Below are 17,961 nucleotides of genomic sequence, written 5' to 3'. Positions count from 1 at the left end.
CTGTGACTGCTGGATTTGTTTTGTCTGGCTACATAAATTTTGACAGTCATTTGAAAAATGGCATCATTTAAGAGGCAGCTTTTCCCCACCAGAATTTCCATGGTGGCCTCTTAGTGCAGCAGCAACACAGTGATTGATTTGTCATTCAGTTCCTAAACCCTATCAGCAGATCTGTTATATCATTGTAATGTCAAGCAAAGCACAACACACATGAAAACAAAAGATGATGTTGGCTTTTCATGCCACAGCTTGTGACCAGTGCCCCTGATGGTCTCAGGTGTGGGAGATGTCATGCCTTTCAGAGTCCAAATTGCTCGTGGTTTAAAGCTAATCCCCTAAACCCTTGGGAAAAAAATAGCAATTGCATCACTCCAGAGTGCTAAAGCCAAAACTAACAGAGCAGAAGGAAGTTGAGATCAGATGTCCGTAACAAAGTCATTTTACCTTACTGCTCTCTGCATTTTATCTGAGAATGGATACAAGATTCAACCTCTCTTCCTTCCTCTCCTCTGGCTCCAAAAAAAACCTCCAAAAAACCAATCCAGGAAAAGCTTCTAATAACTTCAGGAATAGCGAAATTATACTCCAGTTCTTCCTACAGGCTCACATGAAGTGCAGTATTTAGTGGCCCCATTGCTCAAAACTAGGAGCTACTGCAATCAGGTTTTCTGTCTTTTGTGTCCTCATGAATAGGTCTGAACATTGCCAATGTCAGAACAGTCAGGACACAATGGTAAAAAATTCCTATTCTCAATCTCTTTCTGAAGTCTTTCAGGGCCATCTGAACATCCTTGTTTTGGACTATTTGACTAGATTTGAAGCATCCTATTAGAATTTCAAGTCAAATTTATTTACAGTGTTATCTTTCTAAGCATGAAGAGCGCTCAGATAATCACTTAATAAGAGGAAAGCAAGGTTAATGCTTTTAGTTCCTGTCTCTGCTTAGTGACAAAAGTACAGACATTAAAATTCTCATCTCATGTTTTAAAAGCCAGAAAGTCACTGGCTAATGAAAATTGGAACTTTGTTGTCCAGTAGAGAAACAGTCACCAGTGAAATGTGTGTGACAAACCATTAATTTCCTGATTTAGTTGTAGCAAAAAGTGTTCATAGCAAACTTGAGATGCAAGGCCCCCACGCAGAGGCAACAACAAGAACAAGGACCAACTGTGCCAAGGAGGGTAAAAGTCAGGAGAGAACAAGACACAATGACTGATTAGCTCTGTGTCATCATTAAATATAAACACAAATCTGGATTAACCTCCTCAAACAGCTCGTTTTCCGCATGCCAGGACAATCCTACGTGTGCAATTCCACCAACGACCCAGCAATTAGCCAGGCTCTGCTTTTCCCAGCTCTCAGAACCCAGGACATTCCTCTGACTGCCCTGGAGGGCTCTAGACCCTTTCAAGGAGCTCAGAGACCTTGGCACGGAGTGGAAAACACCTGTGCCTTTGATTTTAACCCATGGAAACAATTACCAACTTTGTGTGAAGAGTTACAAGCCACAAGAGTTTGAGTAGAATGATAGTGAATTTATCACAGGGTGAAAAAGGAGAATTTTTGGGATTTAGAATGGGAGTTCAGGAGGCAATCTGGGCGTGGAGTCTGGGCGTGTCCTGTCTTTCTTCTTCTTCTTGTCGTCCATTTTCTGCTGTGATGGTGACACTTCTGGATTGGTTTAGGGTAGAGACAGACTGTCTAACATAGGTGATAGGTATTGGAAAATTATTATAAATAAAGTACACGTAGTTCTTAGTATGAAAAGATCACACCACCCCAAGGGTGTTCAGTGTGCCTGAACCCAACGTGCTGGACAGACCTCCACAGGTCAGAGAAAGAATGTATTAGGTAAGAGCAAATAAACAACCTTGAAAACCAGAGCTGAGGAATCTTGACTTCTTTGGTTGTGGAGCTGGGAAAAAAGACTCTTTAATACCTCGGGAGCCATTTCAGCAACATGAAACCCAAGACCGAGCTGTGCTCACCTTTCACTGTCACGTGCACGCTCTGGCTGGTGGACAGCTGGGGCTGGACCAGGACGTTGCAGGTGTACTCGCCCTCATCCACCTCCTTCTGCACGTCCGAGAGCTTCAGCGTGCCGTTGTTCTCAAACGCCACTTGGCGATGGTTGAAGGGCAGCAGGTTGGAGTTCTTGTACCACTTGATGGAGTAGTAGGGGTACCCGATGACCCTGCAGTGGATGTAGGTGTCCCTCCCCGCGATGGCCGTGATGTTCTTCATGGGCCGGATGCTCGCTGGCCCTGCCAAGGCAAGGAAAGGAGCTCTTGAGGACAATTTAAAGGCACGTTTGCTCGAGGGAATGGGTGAAATTATTTCTGGATATACAGATGTTAATGGACGTGGCTCGCGCCGTGCTTCTTAGCATTTGACAGATTTTTACTTTTAAGAGCTACTTAAGCAGTTTTCCTAATCTTTGTATGCTCTACTTTTTCCTTACCCTGCAGCATCCATGCTAATTATGTGGGGGTATATATTTGTGTTATCCAGCACTTGCCTGATAAAATCTTTGCTGTGTTACAAATTAAAAGGCTGAGTGTGATTTAACTAATGTGAAATACTAACACTGATATGGAGCTAGACTCCTGTTACACATGAGAACACTGAAACAATTAGCTTTTTTATTTGCTATGTATATAAAGTATATATATACCCATGAGGATGGGTATTATGCCATGTAGAGCCAGAAATTCAAGGTAAAGTTCTGCACACATGAATAATTACAATGGATGTTGGACAGGTAAAGGAAGAAAGGAGAAGGAAAACAAAACATGCACAGCAGGACTAAAGCAAAGAGACTGTGAACTAGTAGAGATGAGCAGAGGAAAAATAGACTAAAGGACACAAGCCAAAGGGTTCTTCCAACATTTAACTATACCATACACTTTCTAGATGGGGCTGGAGAGGCAGGGTGGGAAAAGAGAGCAGGGGGGAGAAAAGAAGAGGACAAAACCATTAAGTCGGTTTTTGGCATTCCAAAATCTCATCACATGCAACAATCTTCTTCTCCACTACAATGAGTTATGTGTGTTTTTTTTGAGGAGCTGATTTGACAAGCACCTCTTACGTTTATTCGAGCCTGGTACAGGACGACTCCCGCAGAGTTGTTGGCAGTGCAGCGATAAACTCCCCCGTCCCGGACCTGGGTGTTGGAGATGTTCAGGTAACTGACCACGTTGCCCTCAGAGGTGATGATCTGGCTGATCCTGTGGCTGCCGTCCTTCACGATGGGGTCCTCATCCAGTGTCCAGGTGATGGTGGGCAGGGGAGTCCCCTTCACGTTGCACATCAGGGACACTGGCTCTCCTGGGCTCACCACTTTCTCGCTGAAGGCAGAGATGATTTTGGGAGTTCCGTCTGCAGAGGGAGAGAAAAGCAGCAAAAGAGTGCTTACGTGGTGTAAAGCTTGTCCCCTCTACTCTGGAGTGTTGTATTTGTGGGGTGCCCTGTGGCAGGAAGGAATGAATCTGACTCCATCTTCTTAGAAGGCTAATTTATTATTTTATGATACTATATTATGTTAAAGAATACTATACTAAACTATACTAAAGAATGGAAAAAAGGATACACACGGAAGGCTAAAAGATACTAATGAAAACTTGTGACTCTCTCTTCAGAGCCTTGACACAGCCTGGCCCCACTTGGCCATTAAGTCAAAACAATTCACCAATGAAATAATCACCTGTTGGTAAACAATCTCCAAACACATTCCAAAGCAGCAAAACACAGGAGAAGCAAATCAGATAATTATTGGTTTCATTTTTCTCTGAGGCTTCTCAGCTTCCCAGGAGAAAATCCTGGGCAAAGAGATTTTTCCAGAAAATACGACAGTGACATTTCACCCTTTTTTATATAATTAAAATAAAAAAAAAGACTGCATTTTTAATTCTTCTGCTGGCCCCTTGCAGAAGAGAGAACAAACACATCTCAAGAGGTTTATCCGTTGCCAATCAAAACTTCAGTCAAGTGCTGAGGTGGAATGGTCAAGGAGATTCTTTACCTGTAGAACTTCTATCATATCACTAAAACAAGGCTTACAATATAGAAAATGCAAAAAAACCGTGCAAAGAATTGTTCATTGTTTTAAGTCCAAACAGCTGAGTTTCAGGAAAAGGAAATCAGATAATTATTGTTATTTTTCTCTGAGGCTTTCCAGCTTCCCAGGAGAAAATCTGGGGCAAAGAGATTTTTCCAGAAAATATGACTGCGACACTGGAGTGCATCCCATGAGCCATGATCTTTCTTAGAAGCAACACAAGCAATGATTTTCCAGGATGTAACCCTAATTATTGAGAGAGGGAAATAAATTCTGCCAGTAGAGCACTTAAATGACCCTTTGCTTATGGCAAGTGTTTTTTACATCTTCTGAGAAATCTGGTAGTGGCTCTGCTGTATGAAAAACACTTGAACAGGATCAGGGATCTCTACAAACTCCTGTGTTCCTGCAGACAAGTTTTAAAACCATATGGAGTTCATTATAAAAGACATACAGCAAAACCTCAACACATTTGGAGAGTGTCCTGGCAGATTTTAGCTCCTTGGGAAGTTTAGGATGAATCCTGCTGCCAAGAGCCAGGCACAACTTGCATAGGTTGGTTTCACACAGCAGTTTAGTCCTGACATGGAGTGCCCCATTTAGGAAAGTGTTAAATTAAGCTTTTCTGAATGGAGATTGCCTGTAACAGCAATGATGCCAATTTCTTTCAGTGGTCATTTTGTGCTACAGATAAATATTTCTCTGAATGAGAGCATTCAAACACTTTATCTTGCGAACTGTCTCCCAAAATGCTCAGCCTGTAACAGGGAAATGAATAAAGAAAATGGGTGGGCACAGAAACTTTGTAAGCAGGGAGCAGGGTTAAATACCCACCTCTCTAGAGAGTTCAGTGGGGTAACATTTAGGAGTGCTGACACCCTGGTATTAGTTTGGAAGTCCTTTCTGTGGTCATGCAGTGTGTGTTTGTTTTCCTTTGAAAATATTACTTTAAAAACAGGGCTGCAAAATTCCCTTGCTTGCCACATGGTAAAAAGATAAGCACTGGCATTCTCAGAATGTTGAAAGGCCTCAGCATCTCTGGAAGAGCATTTGATTTTATCTGATTTCATTTTATTTTCCTCTGCCCCCTCTCTCTTTCATTTCTGTCCCATTGGTTATGTGACAGTTTCTAATTTTTTTATTTATTTTCATTCCTGACTCTCTCCCTTTCCTTTGGATACTGTCACCCCTCAAAAAACAGAATAGCAGAGACACAAAAAAAAAAAACAAAACAACTTTTTATCCTGTAAGGGAGCTGACACAGGGCCAATAAATCTGTGAGCGTGCACACTATGTACCTCTGCCACCCCTCCTCCTCTTTTTCCCCCCCTTTTTTTAATTCAAGTGACAGGCTTTTTTTTGAGATGAAAGCAGACATTATTTTCACAGTGAGACCTGAGTGTCTTTGAAATCTTCCCTGCTGTTGCTGTCTGATAACCTGCACTCTCCAGACACCATGATAGATTATCAATATGCTCTTTAGGCTTTCCTAGTCACGGGAGATGGTTGCTGAGGTAACTCGGTCCAGGCAGGTAATCTCTTCTTCTTCTACAGAGACTCTAAAAATAGTGTCCATGCCATGCCTGCACCACAGCCTCATTAGAGAGATGCCTCTGTGCAAATTGATGACTTTCCTCCCTTCATTATCATGTAGAACATGGTATCAGTTATTTAAGATGATCTCCAAGCCCTCAGCCAATACACCCAACCAGAAAAGCAATGTTTGGATTTTTAACAGAGATCTGCTTGGGAAGGATTTTCTTTTTTTTTCAAATTGATTTTTCCATTCTCTTATGAGTAGGGCACAATAAACCCCATGGACATTTCATAATTACCTTCTTTTTTCATAAACTCCACTGGTGCCAAAATGATTTTTACTTGTATATATTCTTAATATATATTAATAACTCTTGAATTAGAGTAGACCATTATTGTATGGTTACACAGTTCCCAACTATCTTCAGTACTTTTCCTACCATGACAGACAGAAAGACAAAACACATTCCCAAAGGCCCCAATACCATCTTGCTTTTTCCTGGGAGCCTAGGATAAGCTACCCTCCCAAGACACTTCCTCATAAACAAAGTACAGCCAGTAGCTGAAGAAAAAGGGCCTCCAGAAGAGGTGGAACCAGGGGGGAGAATTACTTCATTACTCGAGGTTCTAATTGAGAATTCCTTTCAATTATGCTGATTTGCTAAACTTGCAAAACTGTGTTCACCCTATGTGGGGTTGGTATTTTTCCATATCTGCCCCTGGAGTCCTCCAATTAAAGACCAGGTCCTATTGCTTTCCTATTTTTATTATAGATTACTTCTTATATCAATACTGTGTCCAGGTCTGGGCCCCTCAGGGAAGGATGTTGAGATGCTTGAGCACATCCAGAGGACCCGAAGAGGCTGGAGAGGGGCTGGGAACACAAACCCTGTGAGGAAGCCCTGAGGGAGCTGGGGGTGCTCAGCCTGGAGAAAAGGAGACTCAGGGCTGCCCCCATCACTCTGCACAGCTCCTGAAAGGTGCCTGTGCTCACCTGGGGCTGGGCTCTTGCTCCAGCAGCACTGACACAGCCAGAGCACACAGCCTCGAGCTGCACCAGGGGAAATACAGGTTGGAGAGCAGGGAAAAGGTTTTCACTGAAAGAGTGATAAAGTTCTGGAATGGCTGCCTGGGGAGGTTGTGGAGTCCCCATGCCTGGGTGTGTTTAACAAAGCCTGGATGTGGCACTGGGGGCCAGGGTTCAGTTGAGCTGTTGGGGCTGGGCTGGACTCGATGATCTTTAAGGTCTCTCCCAACCTGGTGATTCTGGAATTCTGCGAATATTGCCTCTAAAGCGCATTTCTTCATTTCTAGATCTTTAAGGCATCACCATTCTAAAACAACATCACCAAAGCCAACTTGTGCATAATTTTAAAAACCAAACTTGCTAGGCAGGTGGAGACTGACCTTCCAGCACCACCTGGACGTAGTCCTGTGCTGACATCTTGTCCTTGCGCACGAAGCACTGGTAGGCGCCGCCGTCGCTCTTGGCCATGCCGTCCATGATCAGGTTCTCGCGGTTGACGCCGGTGATGCGCACGTTGCTGCCAGGGTTGATGATCTCCCCGTTGCGGTACCAGGACAGCTCCTGGTCCTCGGTCCCCGTCACGCTGCAGGACAAGGACACTTGGCTGCCGACGCTGCTTTTGACCTTGCGCGGGCTGATGGTGGCTTTTAGCGGTTCTGGAGGTTTGGGTTGAAGTAAGGGAGAGAGAAAGGGAAATAGAGATTATTCAGTATAAATGTGCATTTGTGTGCAAGTAACAAATCAACTCTCACAATAAAAATCACAGCCATACCCTTCTTAAAAGAAAACACCAAATAAATAAATAACAATAAATAACAGATAACTGTATTGCTCTAAAAAATACATTTATTCCACCAACACCCATGACAAAAAAAATAGGTCTACAGGGATAACAAATTCAACACATAATCCCATGCCCAGGTGAACAGTGGGACCAGACCTACAAGTACCACCACTAGTGCTGAGGCATTTAACATGGTACTGCACAGGTTTTGGGAGGGCAGGAGGTTATTTCACATTAGTTCAGTGCCGACCTTTGAATCTTGTGCATTAAGTGCATTCCTGAAACTCATTTTCTGGTTTAATTTTGGGCAAAAGGAGCCAAATTTACCATTTCCCAAACTACTCTCTCATGTGAACAACTGCAATAAAGGCCAATTAAAAGATTAGCTCTCAAGACTGGAAGATGTTAATGCAGGTACACCCACGGATATCCATTTGATATGTCCACATGGAAGTTCTTTAGTGTGTGGGCTCACCAGATTTTCTGCTTTGATGTGGGAGGATTACAATATTTTCAAGTCAGCCTAAAGAAATAGTGGGACAGGAGAATGCAAGTTTTACATGGCAAAAAAAGAGGATGAACAGTACTGAAGGAAAGTCATAAATGTAAATGCGAGGAAAACAATCTTTATCCTGCCACCTAGGATTTATCATCACTGCAGAACACAGATTTCATCTCGTGCCTTGTATAAATTGGTTTGACTTCGTTATAAAGATAAGGGGTTGCTATCACCACTGGTGCTATCTCTGACACAAAATACAGGCCATCCTATTTTTTCTTTTAGCAGCTTGCATACACACACATGTGCATAAACACACTTAACAAAGAAAAGTTACTTGTTCACTTTATTAAATATTTTATAACATTAAAGTTGGAATAAATCCATAGGGGTTAATCAGGAACAGAGTCCTGGAGAAAAACACACAGTGGCCTCAGACATTCTGGATTACAGACAAAGGTCCAAAACATTAATTGATCTGTGCTCAGATGCATGTTAAAAGTCACTGAATATCTCTATTTCCTATAAAAACACTACAAAAGCTAAAAACTGGCAACAATCATTAAACAAAATAGTCACACTCAAGTGTGACTAATATCCCAGAGCCATGATGATGCAAGAGAGCCACATCCTCCATTGCAGAGGGGGTGAAATTTCTTTGCCCAGCTTTTACTTCCTGCCAGCCTGATCCAGTGAATTTCCAGTGTCTGAGTGCAGTGTCATTAGGAAAAACACATCACCAGGCACTGGGGATGCTTTGGGTATCATCAGCAGTACAATTACATCACGTCTCTGCAAGTTTTGACTTTGCATCATACAAGGCAGATGGAATTCAACTCATTTTTTATGAGTATTTTGATGAATATTTTTAGAACCAAAGGTCTTCAGCTATAACTTGAGAATGGCAGATTTTCCACCTCGGTTTTATTTTGCCCAAAAATATTATGTGCAATTATTTGTGAGGATATTTTCATGGCCTGAACTGCTGACAAACTTCTCCCTTTTCAGTTTGCTAGTCATGCTGTCTAGGTGGAAATGTTAGTTCACAGAGCATTATTTCTATTCCAGGAAACAATTTTGTGGGTTTTTTCTACAGTAGTAGCATAACAATTTTCCAGTGTGGTGCTCCTGAAGTAATAATTATCTTTGTAGAATTTGTGAAACATTCAGAATATTCACACATGAATACTCGACTGAGGGGAAGTATGAGTATTCAACATTACTGAGCACCATGAGTCATGGCAATGAGAGTTTGGCAGCTTTATTTATGAGAACATTTGCAATTTCTTTTCCAGCACCCAATTCATGCTTCTAAATTACATATCCTCCATGTGATAAATTATAGAGCTACACTGGAAATTGCATCCATTTGCACTTCTGATCGCTCAATTGGCCAACTAACTCATCTCCACAGAGCCTGCTTTGTGTCGTTCCACAACTTTGACGACTTTAATCATTGCTAGGATAAATTAAGGAAACAGAAAGTACAGCAAGATAAGATAACAACACGATACTGATGCCTAAACAGTTTTGCTTTTACGAATTTTTCATATATTTTTAGCTCTGAAGAATATTATCACAGAGTTATGTAGCTCCTGGTATTTTTCCCACCCTTTTTCTCAAATTTTAGAACAATAACCTAACATTCTAACACGTTCCTGAAATACTGTTTAGTCCTATTTTTAAGTAGAGGACCTACAAGAAGAACATTTTGTTTCACAACCAGAATCTGAGAAGAAATAACAAGAAGTGAGGCAAATAAGCCCTGGACCTACTCCAAAAATTACCTAACCAACTGCTCTTTAATTGAACAATATTTGTTAAGAATACTTATTTGTTGAACTTATAAAATTGTAGAGATCCAGTACTGGCTGTGCCCATGACCATTGGGACACCTGGAAGCTTCCATCAAGGTCTGGTTTTTATTTTACCATTTCAGCATTGTTGCAAGGGTTTTTCTCTTTAGATATCAGGCAACAACACCAACAATCCACTGTGACAGGACCTTTCACCCCCTGGCACAGCAAAAGACTTATCTACTTCCCCAAATCTAAACTAGGCCTGAATGGTTTGTCTTGTGATGAATTATCTTGGCTGAAAACACCCTTAGGCAGAAATAAACATCCTGCTTTGAATGCATGGGAAAGGATAAGCAGAAATAAGTGACCAACAAACAACTACTTTTGCCATTCTGAGACCACTACAATTTTCATATAATCAGAAAACTCTTCCTGAGTGTGTGGAGAGATCTCATTGATGCTGAGATGTTGGTATTGAGACACTTCCCTGGGACTGAGAGAAATTAGGAGACTTCTGCACATCACTATCATTCACTGGAAAAAGACACTGGCTTCTAATCTAAACTATTTCTTTATAGTTCAGATAACTAAACTAGCTATAGCTAGTTTAGCTATAGCTAGTACCTTTATTATAGTACACTGTGTTTTTCTCTACTAGTAGTTCTTTTTGTGTTAGCCTGTGTGGTAATTAAATCTGTTTAAAGTCTTGTGTCTATTTTCCTTGTGGTGTCTATTCTAAATAATTCATGTTGTAGTAGACCTGAGTGGTCATTATGAAGGACTTGTGAGTAAGAGTAGGTTTTAGGGTGCTGGCTGTGGGTGGACATGTTCTCCCCCTCTCTACCACAAATGGTTGGTGCAGAAATGAAGAGATAACCCAGGCAGGTGAAAGGCCCAAAGGGATCATCTCTGGCACCAAAAGGGCTCAGGCCCCAGCTAGGAATCAACATCTTAGTCTGGAGAGAAGATGTGGGAAAAGATAAAAGAAAAATAAATATTCTTGAGTGAGACACTGTTTTACAAAGACTATAAAAGACACATGAATTTTCACAGAGGCAGAAATGTCCCATACACACATCCTGATAAACACACAGGACTTCTCCCTGGAGTTTGGACAGAGATTCCATGGTTATTTTCCTGGGAATTGAGGGAAAGGATTTTGATGTGTGCTTCATCATAAATTGGTTGGTAAGAAACATTGCTTTCTAAGTTAAATAATTTCTTTTCTAGCTGTAAAATTAATGGTACCTTTACCCTCATGCTGGATTTATTTACTAGTAGTCTCTTCTGTCCTTATTCCAGTGGAGTAAAAAATCTGTTTTAAGTCCCATGTCTGTTATTTTTATATCTATTAAATGGGTAATTTGTTCTATAATAGACCAAATCAGCCATTATTAAAGAATTTGTGAATGACAGTGGATTTTGTGGTACTGGCCACTTCAATAAAGTTCCTGACTCCTGCCAGGGGCCTGGGCAGAAACCAGGGACTAATCTAAACTTGAGCATCTACTCATAACATTGGCCACCTCAATAAAAGCTGTTGTCTGTGGGGTTTTTCGTATTTATTTTCTACCTCTGTTGAGGTTGGGATTGAAGGCACTTGAGATGGTATTTCATGTTTGGACTCAGGTGTTTATTATTTCCTATCAGTGTAACAGCCTCACAACCATGAGTTCTGCAGCTTTTCATTAGCAAGGCACAAAATGGCTAACTATCTCTTCTTACAGGGTCTTTTAAGACTAAATTATGTCATTAAGAAACGACACTTAGATTATTTTCCCTTTCAACCCAATAACCAATCCTTCAAAGCCTGCAATGCAGACTTTTCTGTCCAATTACAAACATCACTTAAACCCCTGAAGAAGAAGGTGAAGAGGAACAACTTGCCTCTGCTTTAAAACTTCTATCTTGCTTCATATTTATTTTTATATTCTAGAACCTCAAGCTCTAAGTTTTCTACCCTGTGATATCACACACTTCTATTTAACTGTACACCTGTAATCCCAGTGCTATCAATCAATTTTGGAAGTCTTCTCTACAGTCTCAGGTCACATGTAGTGTTCTCTTGTGAGTCTGTGCCTTTCAGCACACAAAGTTTAAAATTCTCAGCATCTAGTCTAGCATTCCAACAGCTGCCCACTGCCAAAAACCTGTCCCAGGCAGGGACTGGCCCATGCTCTCCCTGTGTCTCTGTCCAAAGTTTCTCTCAACTGCCTCAGGATCATCATGAAAAGTACAGAAATTGGAACCACCAAAAAAAGACCAAGTTTGAAATCCTGGTCTTGTTGGAGACGGTTGCTTGCCAAGATCCTGAGGCCTGAACAGAGCTTCTGGCTTGCTAAGCTATTGTTCACAAGTGTGTTCAGTGTGTGTATGCAACACTGAACCCAGTGAAAGGAGAAAGGGGCACTTTGCCAGCACCCGCTCTTCTAAAAATACCAGGAGCTACATAACTCTGTGATAATATTCTTCAGAACTAAAAATATATGAAAAATTCGTAAAAGCAAAACTGTTTAGGCATCAGTATCGTGTTGTTATCTTACCTTGCTGTACTTTCTGTTTCCTTAATTTATCCTAGCAATGATTAAAGTCGTCAAAGTTGTGGAACGACACAAAGCAGGCTCTGTGGAGATGAGTTAGTTGGCCAATTGAGCAATCAGAAATGCAAATGGATGCAATTTCCAGTGTAGCTCTATAATTTATCACATGGAGGATATGTAACAATAGCCAACAATAGGAATTTCCCCAGGATTGGACTGGACTTTTCCTGAGTTAGCTTTTGGTGGTCCCCACAGAAGACCCCTCATCTGTTTTACAACCACTGTGACGGATGGACTGAGATGGGAGAAGCCTCTCCCTAGAGGACTGAGACATGAAACCCCTATGTGGAAAAGCTCCCCCTCCTCCCAAGGACTGAGACTGAAACCCCCAAACCGTGGGAGGTGCGTGGGGGAGGTGAGCTGACCTAAGTGAGATTTTGCCAAGCACTACCTGATGGCTGGACCAAGAAGACAATGGCTCTCGCTTACTGCTGAGAACATGGACTACCTGTTACATCTATTCTTTATTGTGTCTGTTCCCCCCACTCGCAATTTTCAATAGAGTTATCATAATAAAAACCTCTGAGTTAGCTGGAGTTTTCAAGATCTCCCCGATGTAACAGGTGGATCCTCAGCTGGACCGGACCAAAGGACTTTGTTTCTATGTTTGGTAGCTATATTCCCCTCTCTCTCTCTCCTCTCTCTCTCTTTCTCTATGTTTTTCTCTCCCTTAATCCCCCTTATTGTAGTGTATTTTTATACTTTCCAATTCTTTGTAATAGTTTTGTTTTTGTATCCCCGTATTTTTCCCAAATGGTTTACCCCAGATTGTACCCTCCTCCCTTTACCTGTGTAATCCCTTTCCTTTGCTGAGATCATCCCCAAATCCCTACCCTGGCTCTCTGTCAATCACTCAGCATCCCATCCCCTCCATCTAGAAGCTTTGGTCCAGGTGGTCGAGTGATTAGCCAGAGGCCAGGGGTCCGCCCCCAAGTGTTACTCCACATGCTGTCCTAAATTGTTAAATGTCTGTCCCCCAGTATCCATCCCTTAGGGTCACTTATTGCTTAGTAAAATATTATCTACTTTCAATTTCCACCTGCCTTTAAAAGTTGTAGGGGGATAGAACATAAGTAAATAAAGGTAGTATAGAATGTAATCTTACCCCCTAAAGAGTTGCAGCTGAGCCAACTATTAAGGATTAGGAGCAGGCCTGATTTTAACAGGCCACAGCTATAGCCAGAAAGAAGAGTGTTATAAAAGAGTGGATTGGTTGGTTGTGGGGAACTGGAGTCAGTTAGCTGCTGTGAGGACAAGGAAGAGTCAGTGCCTAGAGGAGATGCCTCTGAGAAACATCAGGGAGGTACGAAACTCTAGCAATATGGAACCCTTGCAATGTAATGACAATAGAACTCTTGTAATATAGTGGCAATAAAATGCAACCTTGGCACATCTCCTGGGGGCTCTCAGCAGGAGCCCTCAGAGGTGTAGGCGCTCCTTTGGGACTCCTAGAATAAAACCTTGGATTAAACCCTGCTAAGAGTCAGCCCTTTAATCTTCTACCGATGTCTCCAGTGTCTCTTCTACTGCAAAGGCGACCAGCCCAGGTATACCCTCAGTACCCTTGGGGCACAAGAGAGTGTCCCCCCGCTGTCTGCTGACACGGGGCTGGCTGGCATTCCTGAGAGGCTCCCAGAAAGACAGAGACACCTCTATCACATTTTGCTGTGGCTGCTGTCCTGGGTTGACTATATGATGCATCTATCCCCAATTGTTCTGCTATGCTGAATAATAAGTTTTGCACCTTTAGGACTTGTTCCAGAGAGTGAAGGGGGGAGAGAAGAAGCAGCAGTTTGTTTTCAGACACTGCACTTACTCCTCCACATTCCTGCTCCTGGCCTGTGTTGTCTGTGGATGGACAGGCAGCAGGACAGAGCTCCCCTTTGCTTTTAGTTACTTTAGCTAGCTGAGGAAAAGAAGTTCCCTGGACTGTGGGTTTTTTTTCTTTTTTCCCTTTTCTTTGGACCTCTTGAAACCTGCTCTGGCCTGAACACCCAGCAGAGCACTGGCAGCTCCACCTGTGGCCCACCGGGCCGGGCCGGGCCTGCGACATTTCCAGCACTGATCAGAGACTGAGTGAGCTGAGCTGCAACCCGGGGAGGGGACTTTTTCAGTTTGTCATCTCTTTTGGAGCGGCAAGGGGTTTTACTGTTTAATATCGTTTAGGTTTTATAGTTTAATAAACAGTTTTTTTCCACTTTTCTCCCAGACCGGTTGTGGGAAGGGGCTGATTGAATCTGCTTTCCTAGAGGAGCCCCTTTGGGTATTCTCTCCCAAATTTGCTCTGAACCAGGACAGCCGCTCAATAAAGGTGCATTTGTTTATGATTATCACTGCAAATCCCCTGTGCTGTGTAGTTTTTCTCGCACTCTGAGATCACGAACGTCGCAAAACCCGTTTATAAGGACGCGTCGCGACACTCCCCTCTCCCTGGTGGCAGCAAGGCAGGACCTACGTGTGACGTGCAGGCGGCCGATGACCTCGGCGGTGCCGTAGTTGTTCCACACCTCGCAGACGTAGCTGCCCGAGTCCGAGGGCCGCGTGTTCTCGATGAGCAGCCCCGTCACCGTCTGCCGGAAGCGGCTGTCGGGCTCCCAGGGCACGTTGTCCTTCAGCCAGCGGTACTTTGGTGCCGGGTGCCCCGATGCTTTGCAAGGCAGCTCCACTCGCTGTCCTGCCATGGCTTTGCGGTGCTCAAACCCATCTAGGATAGATGGAGCTGAATTCGCTGGGTCTGAAGCAGGAAACACAGAGAAACTTAAAATTAACTCGCTAAGCAACATGTAGTTATTTTTTCTCCTGCATCACTGACATATTTTATGAAAATCCTTTCGCTAGGATTTTTCTCCTGAGAAACTGAGGCCTCAGAAATGAAATGTAAACAATTATCTGATTGCTTAGAATGTGGTTTGGAGGTTACTTACCAACAGGTGCATCATTGATTGGTCTCATGTGAATTGTTTCTACTTGATGACCAATCATGGTCCAGCTGTGTCAAGGCTCTGGTCTGTCACGAGATTTTTTTATTCATTCTTTTCCAGCCTTCTGATGTCCCCTTTCTCTTTCTTTAGTATATTTTTATTATATAATTTTATTTTAATATAATATATATAATAAAATAATAAATCAGCCTTCTGAAACATGGAGTCAAGATTCTCATCTCTTCCCTCAAACACCACCACACTCCTGCATTTTCTGACTCACCTGCCCAGTGTTTTGGGCACTACAGTTTGCTTCTCTGACCCAGCCAACCAGTTTGAGTCATGGTGGCTGGGATCCAGCAGCACATGCTGCTGAAGCAGCTCATCACTGCTTGGAAATCCTCTCACTGGATTTTTTCCAGGTGGCAAACGTTTTGCTGGTCATCCTTCATGTTCCCTGTGAGAGGCACAGAGAGCCAGAAATGTGTTGCCTTAGCAATTATTGCCACTTCTCGACTAGATTGGAGCCAACACATTGTCCCTTCTCTCGGTGGTCTGAAGGCTTTGAATTAAAGGAGCAATTTATTCCCTTGTCAGGAGACAAATGGGCAAAGGCACAGGGATTTCTATCTGCAGTCAAAATGACAGACAAGCCTTTTTTTCTTCTGTGGGAAAAGAACTTAACGTGACAAGACCAACTTACAGCTTAATAGTGCATCTTTCTGTGCTCAATTTGCTGACAACTGCAGCCCTCACTCGTGCAGCACCTGGCATAGATTTATGTAGCTCACAGATGTCTGGCAGGATTGCCTTCACCAGAGGTGCATGTATCCATCAGAAATAATTTCAGATTATTTGTAATTTCAGATTTCAAAATTTTTGAGACAGAGGTTGACACTATTTAAATTTTTTTTTTGCAGCCCATCCTGGAGCTATTGCAACAAAAATACTGAAAAAATATTCATCAAAGTATTTTCTCATCACATGCACACGCTTTGCTAACATTTCTGTCTCACAAAGAAACCCCACATGCTGACCAGCTCCTACCTGACGCACTGACCTCTTTTTGGGTATATCTAATCACAGCTGATTAGATGTAGGTGTAATTGCCACAATTATGGCATTTTCAAGAGTCATTTTAACTTAGCAAACTCAGTGCTGCTCACAGGGCAGCTGCAGCAGGTTCCTGTACAAAACTGGAGAGATTAAAGGAGCAGTTCATGCTGAATTCAAGTTATTCCAAAAGTAATCAGTACTTGAACTAGCTGGTTTAAAACAAGCTTAAATATATCTTTATGAACTGCAGCCACAACTGGGAGGGCAGCCAGGACAGCAAACATCTTAAGGCTATTCAAGTTAAACTATCAATCCAGAAACCAAAACCATGATATTAAAAAAAGGGACTAAATATCTTTGGGTTTTTTTTTTTTTTGTGTGACTATATCTCAATAAAACCCCCAAAATGCCAAGTCCAGTGAAAGGTGACAGCAGGGGTTTTTCTGCTTTCTAGGTGCCAGGAAAACCCGGAGCCACTGAGGGCAAAGGCACATTCAGCTTGCTGAGTGTCTCATTAGGAAGGCGTTGGCGGTGGTTCAATGAATGTTTTTGGATGAATCAGTGGCCTCAAGGTCCACATTTGGCACCAAGAGGGGACAAATTTTTGAGCTTGCCATGCTGTTTATGTCTGGCTCAGTGAAAGCACAATCTGCCAGCATGCTGTTGGGAAGGCCAATGTCAATTTGACTAATTGATCAGCCAGCTCCTCTCTCGCCCTTTGGGTCATCAGGCATCCCTGTAACCAGGCTCAGATTCTTTTGTGGTGAATTCACTGAGAGTAAAATGAGTAAAACCCACAAGCAGGCAAGAAATTACAGCTTCTGGCTCTTAGGAAGGTTACATCTACAGGAAATCAATTTCTTCAGTTGGAAGTAATAATTAAATATTTAAATAATAAAAAAGCATAACTGTCTTTTAGAGGTATTGCCTGTGCATTCCTACTCAAGCAGCAAAGCAGATCCTGGATTCTCTATCCCAGGGTCATTTCCCTTTGTTCCTTCTCAACTTGAGCCTTGTCAGCAGCAGCACAGCCTGGAGTCCCAGCTGCAGGACAGCTAAACTGAGATTTGCCTGTATAATGGAGAAAATCCCACCTTGCTGTTATAGAGGAGGTTTTACAAATATATTCAAGATTTGTAAAACACAAGATATGATTCCAGTGACCTGTTTTCTTTGACTCTGTGGAAGAAAATGTGTATTTTATTAAAATATAATATATATTAATATATTATTTAAATGGACAGTAAAAGCAGTTCTTCAGGTTGTCCCTGGAACAGACTCCTATTTAAAACTCCTACAGTTCATATATTTCAGTTAAGGGGAAGAAAATCCAAAAAAACAAACAAAAAAAAAAGCCAAACACCAAAGAAAGCACAATTTGCAATCACATGCAATGAGAAAAAAATACCAAAGTAACATAAACCAATATGTGTTTAGTATATTTTGAATCATTATTTTACTATCCTTTGACAACTGGCTGCAAATGACTTCCAGCAGGGAAAAAATGAGGCAAAAATGCTGTTTTAAAATATTCTACTTTGGAACTTCTCTGAAGCACAGAAGAGGAAAATTTTTGTGCTTTAAAAATCATAAGGATTTTTCGGAGTGTGTAGGTTAAAAAGCAGTAATGATTTTGGGAGACGGGATTCATTGCAGGACAAAATTTTTGTTGGGAAAGGACA

At 42.2% G+C, this 17,961-nt stretch overlaps 1 protein-coding gene across 2 annotated transcripts in view; it reads right to left on the bottom strand.

The window, feature by feature from the left end:
• Positions 1-17,961, bottom strand: part of DSCAM (DS cell adhesion molecule) — a 404,264-nt gene that overhangs the window by 176,154 nt on the left and 210,149 nt on the right. For both annotated transcript variants that reach the window (XM_059493997.1, XM_059493996.1), the window contains exons 4-7: positions 14,758-15,036; positions 7,001-7,276; positions 3,082-3,378; positions 1,989-2,264 (exon numbers count right to left, since the gene is read on the bottom strand). In XM_059493997.1, the coding sequence (XP_059349980.1) occupies positions 1,989-2,264; positions 3,082-3,378; positions 7,001-7,276; positions 14,758-15,036 (1,128 nt within the window). The remainder of the gene's footprint in view (positions 1-1,988; positions 2,265-3,081; positions 3,379-7,000; positions 7,277-14,757; positions 15,037-17,961) is intronic.

This window comes from Ammospiza nelsoni, chromosome 2 (assembly GCF_027579445.1).
Source record: "Ammospiza nelsoni isolate bAmmNel1 chromosome 2, bAmmNel1.pri, whole genome shotgun sequence".
Taxonomy (NCBI): Eukaryota; Metazoa; Chordata; class Aves; order Passeriformes; family Passerellidae; genus Ammospiza; species Ammospiza nelsoni.
This window is presented reverse-complemented; position numbering and strand designations above follow the sequence as displayed.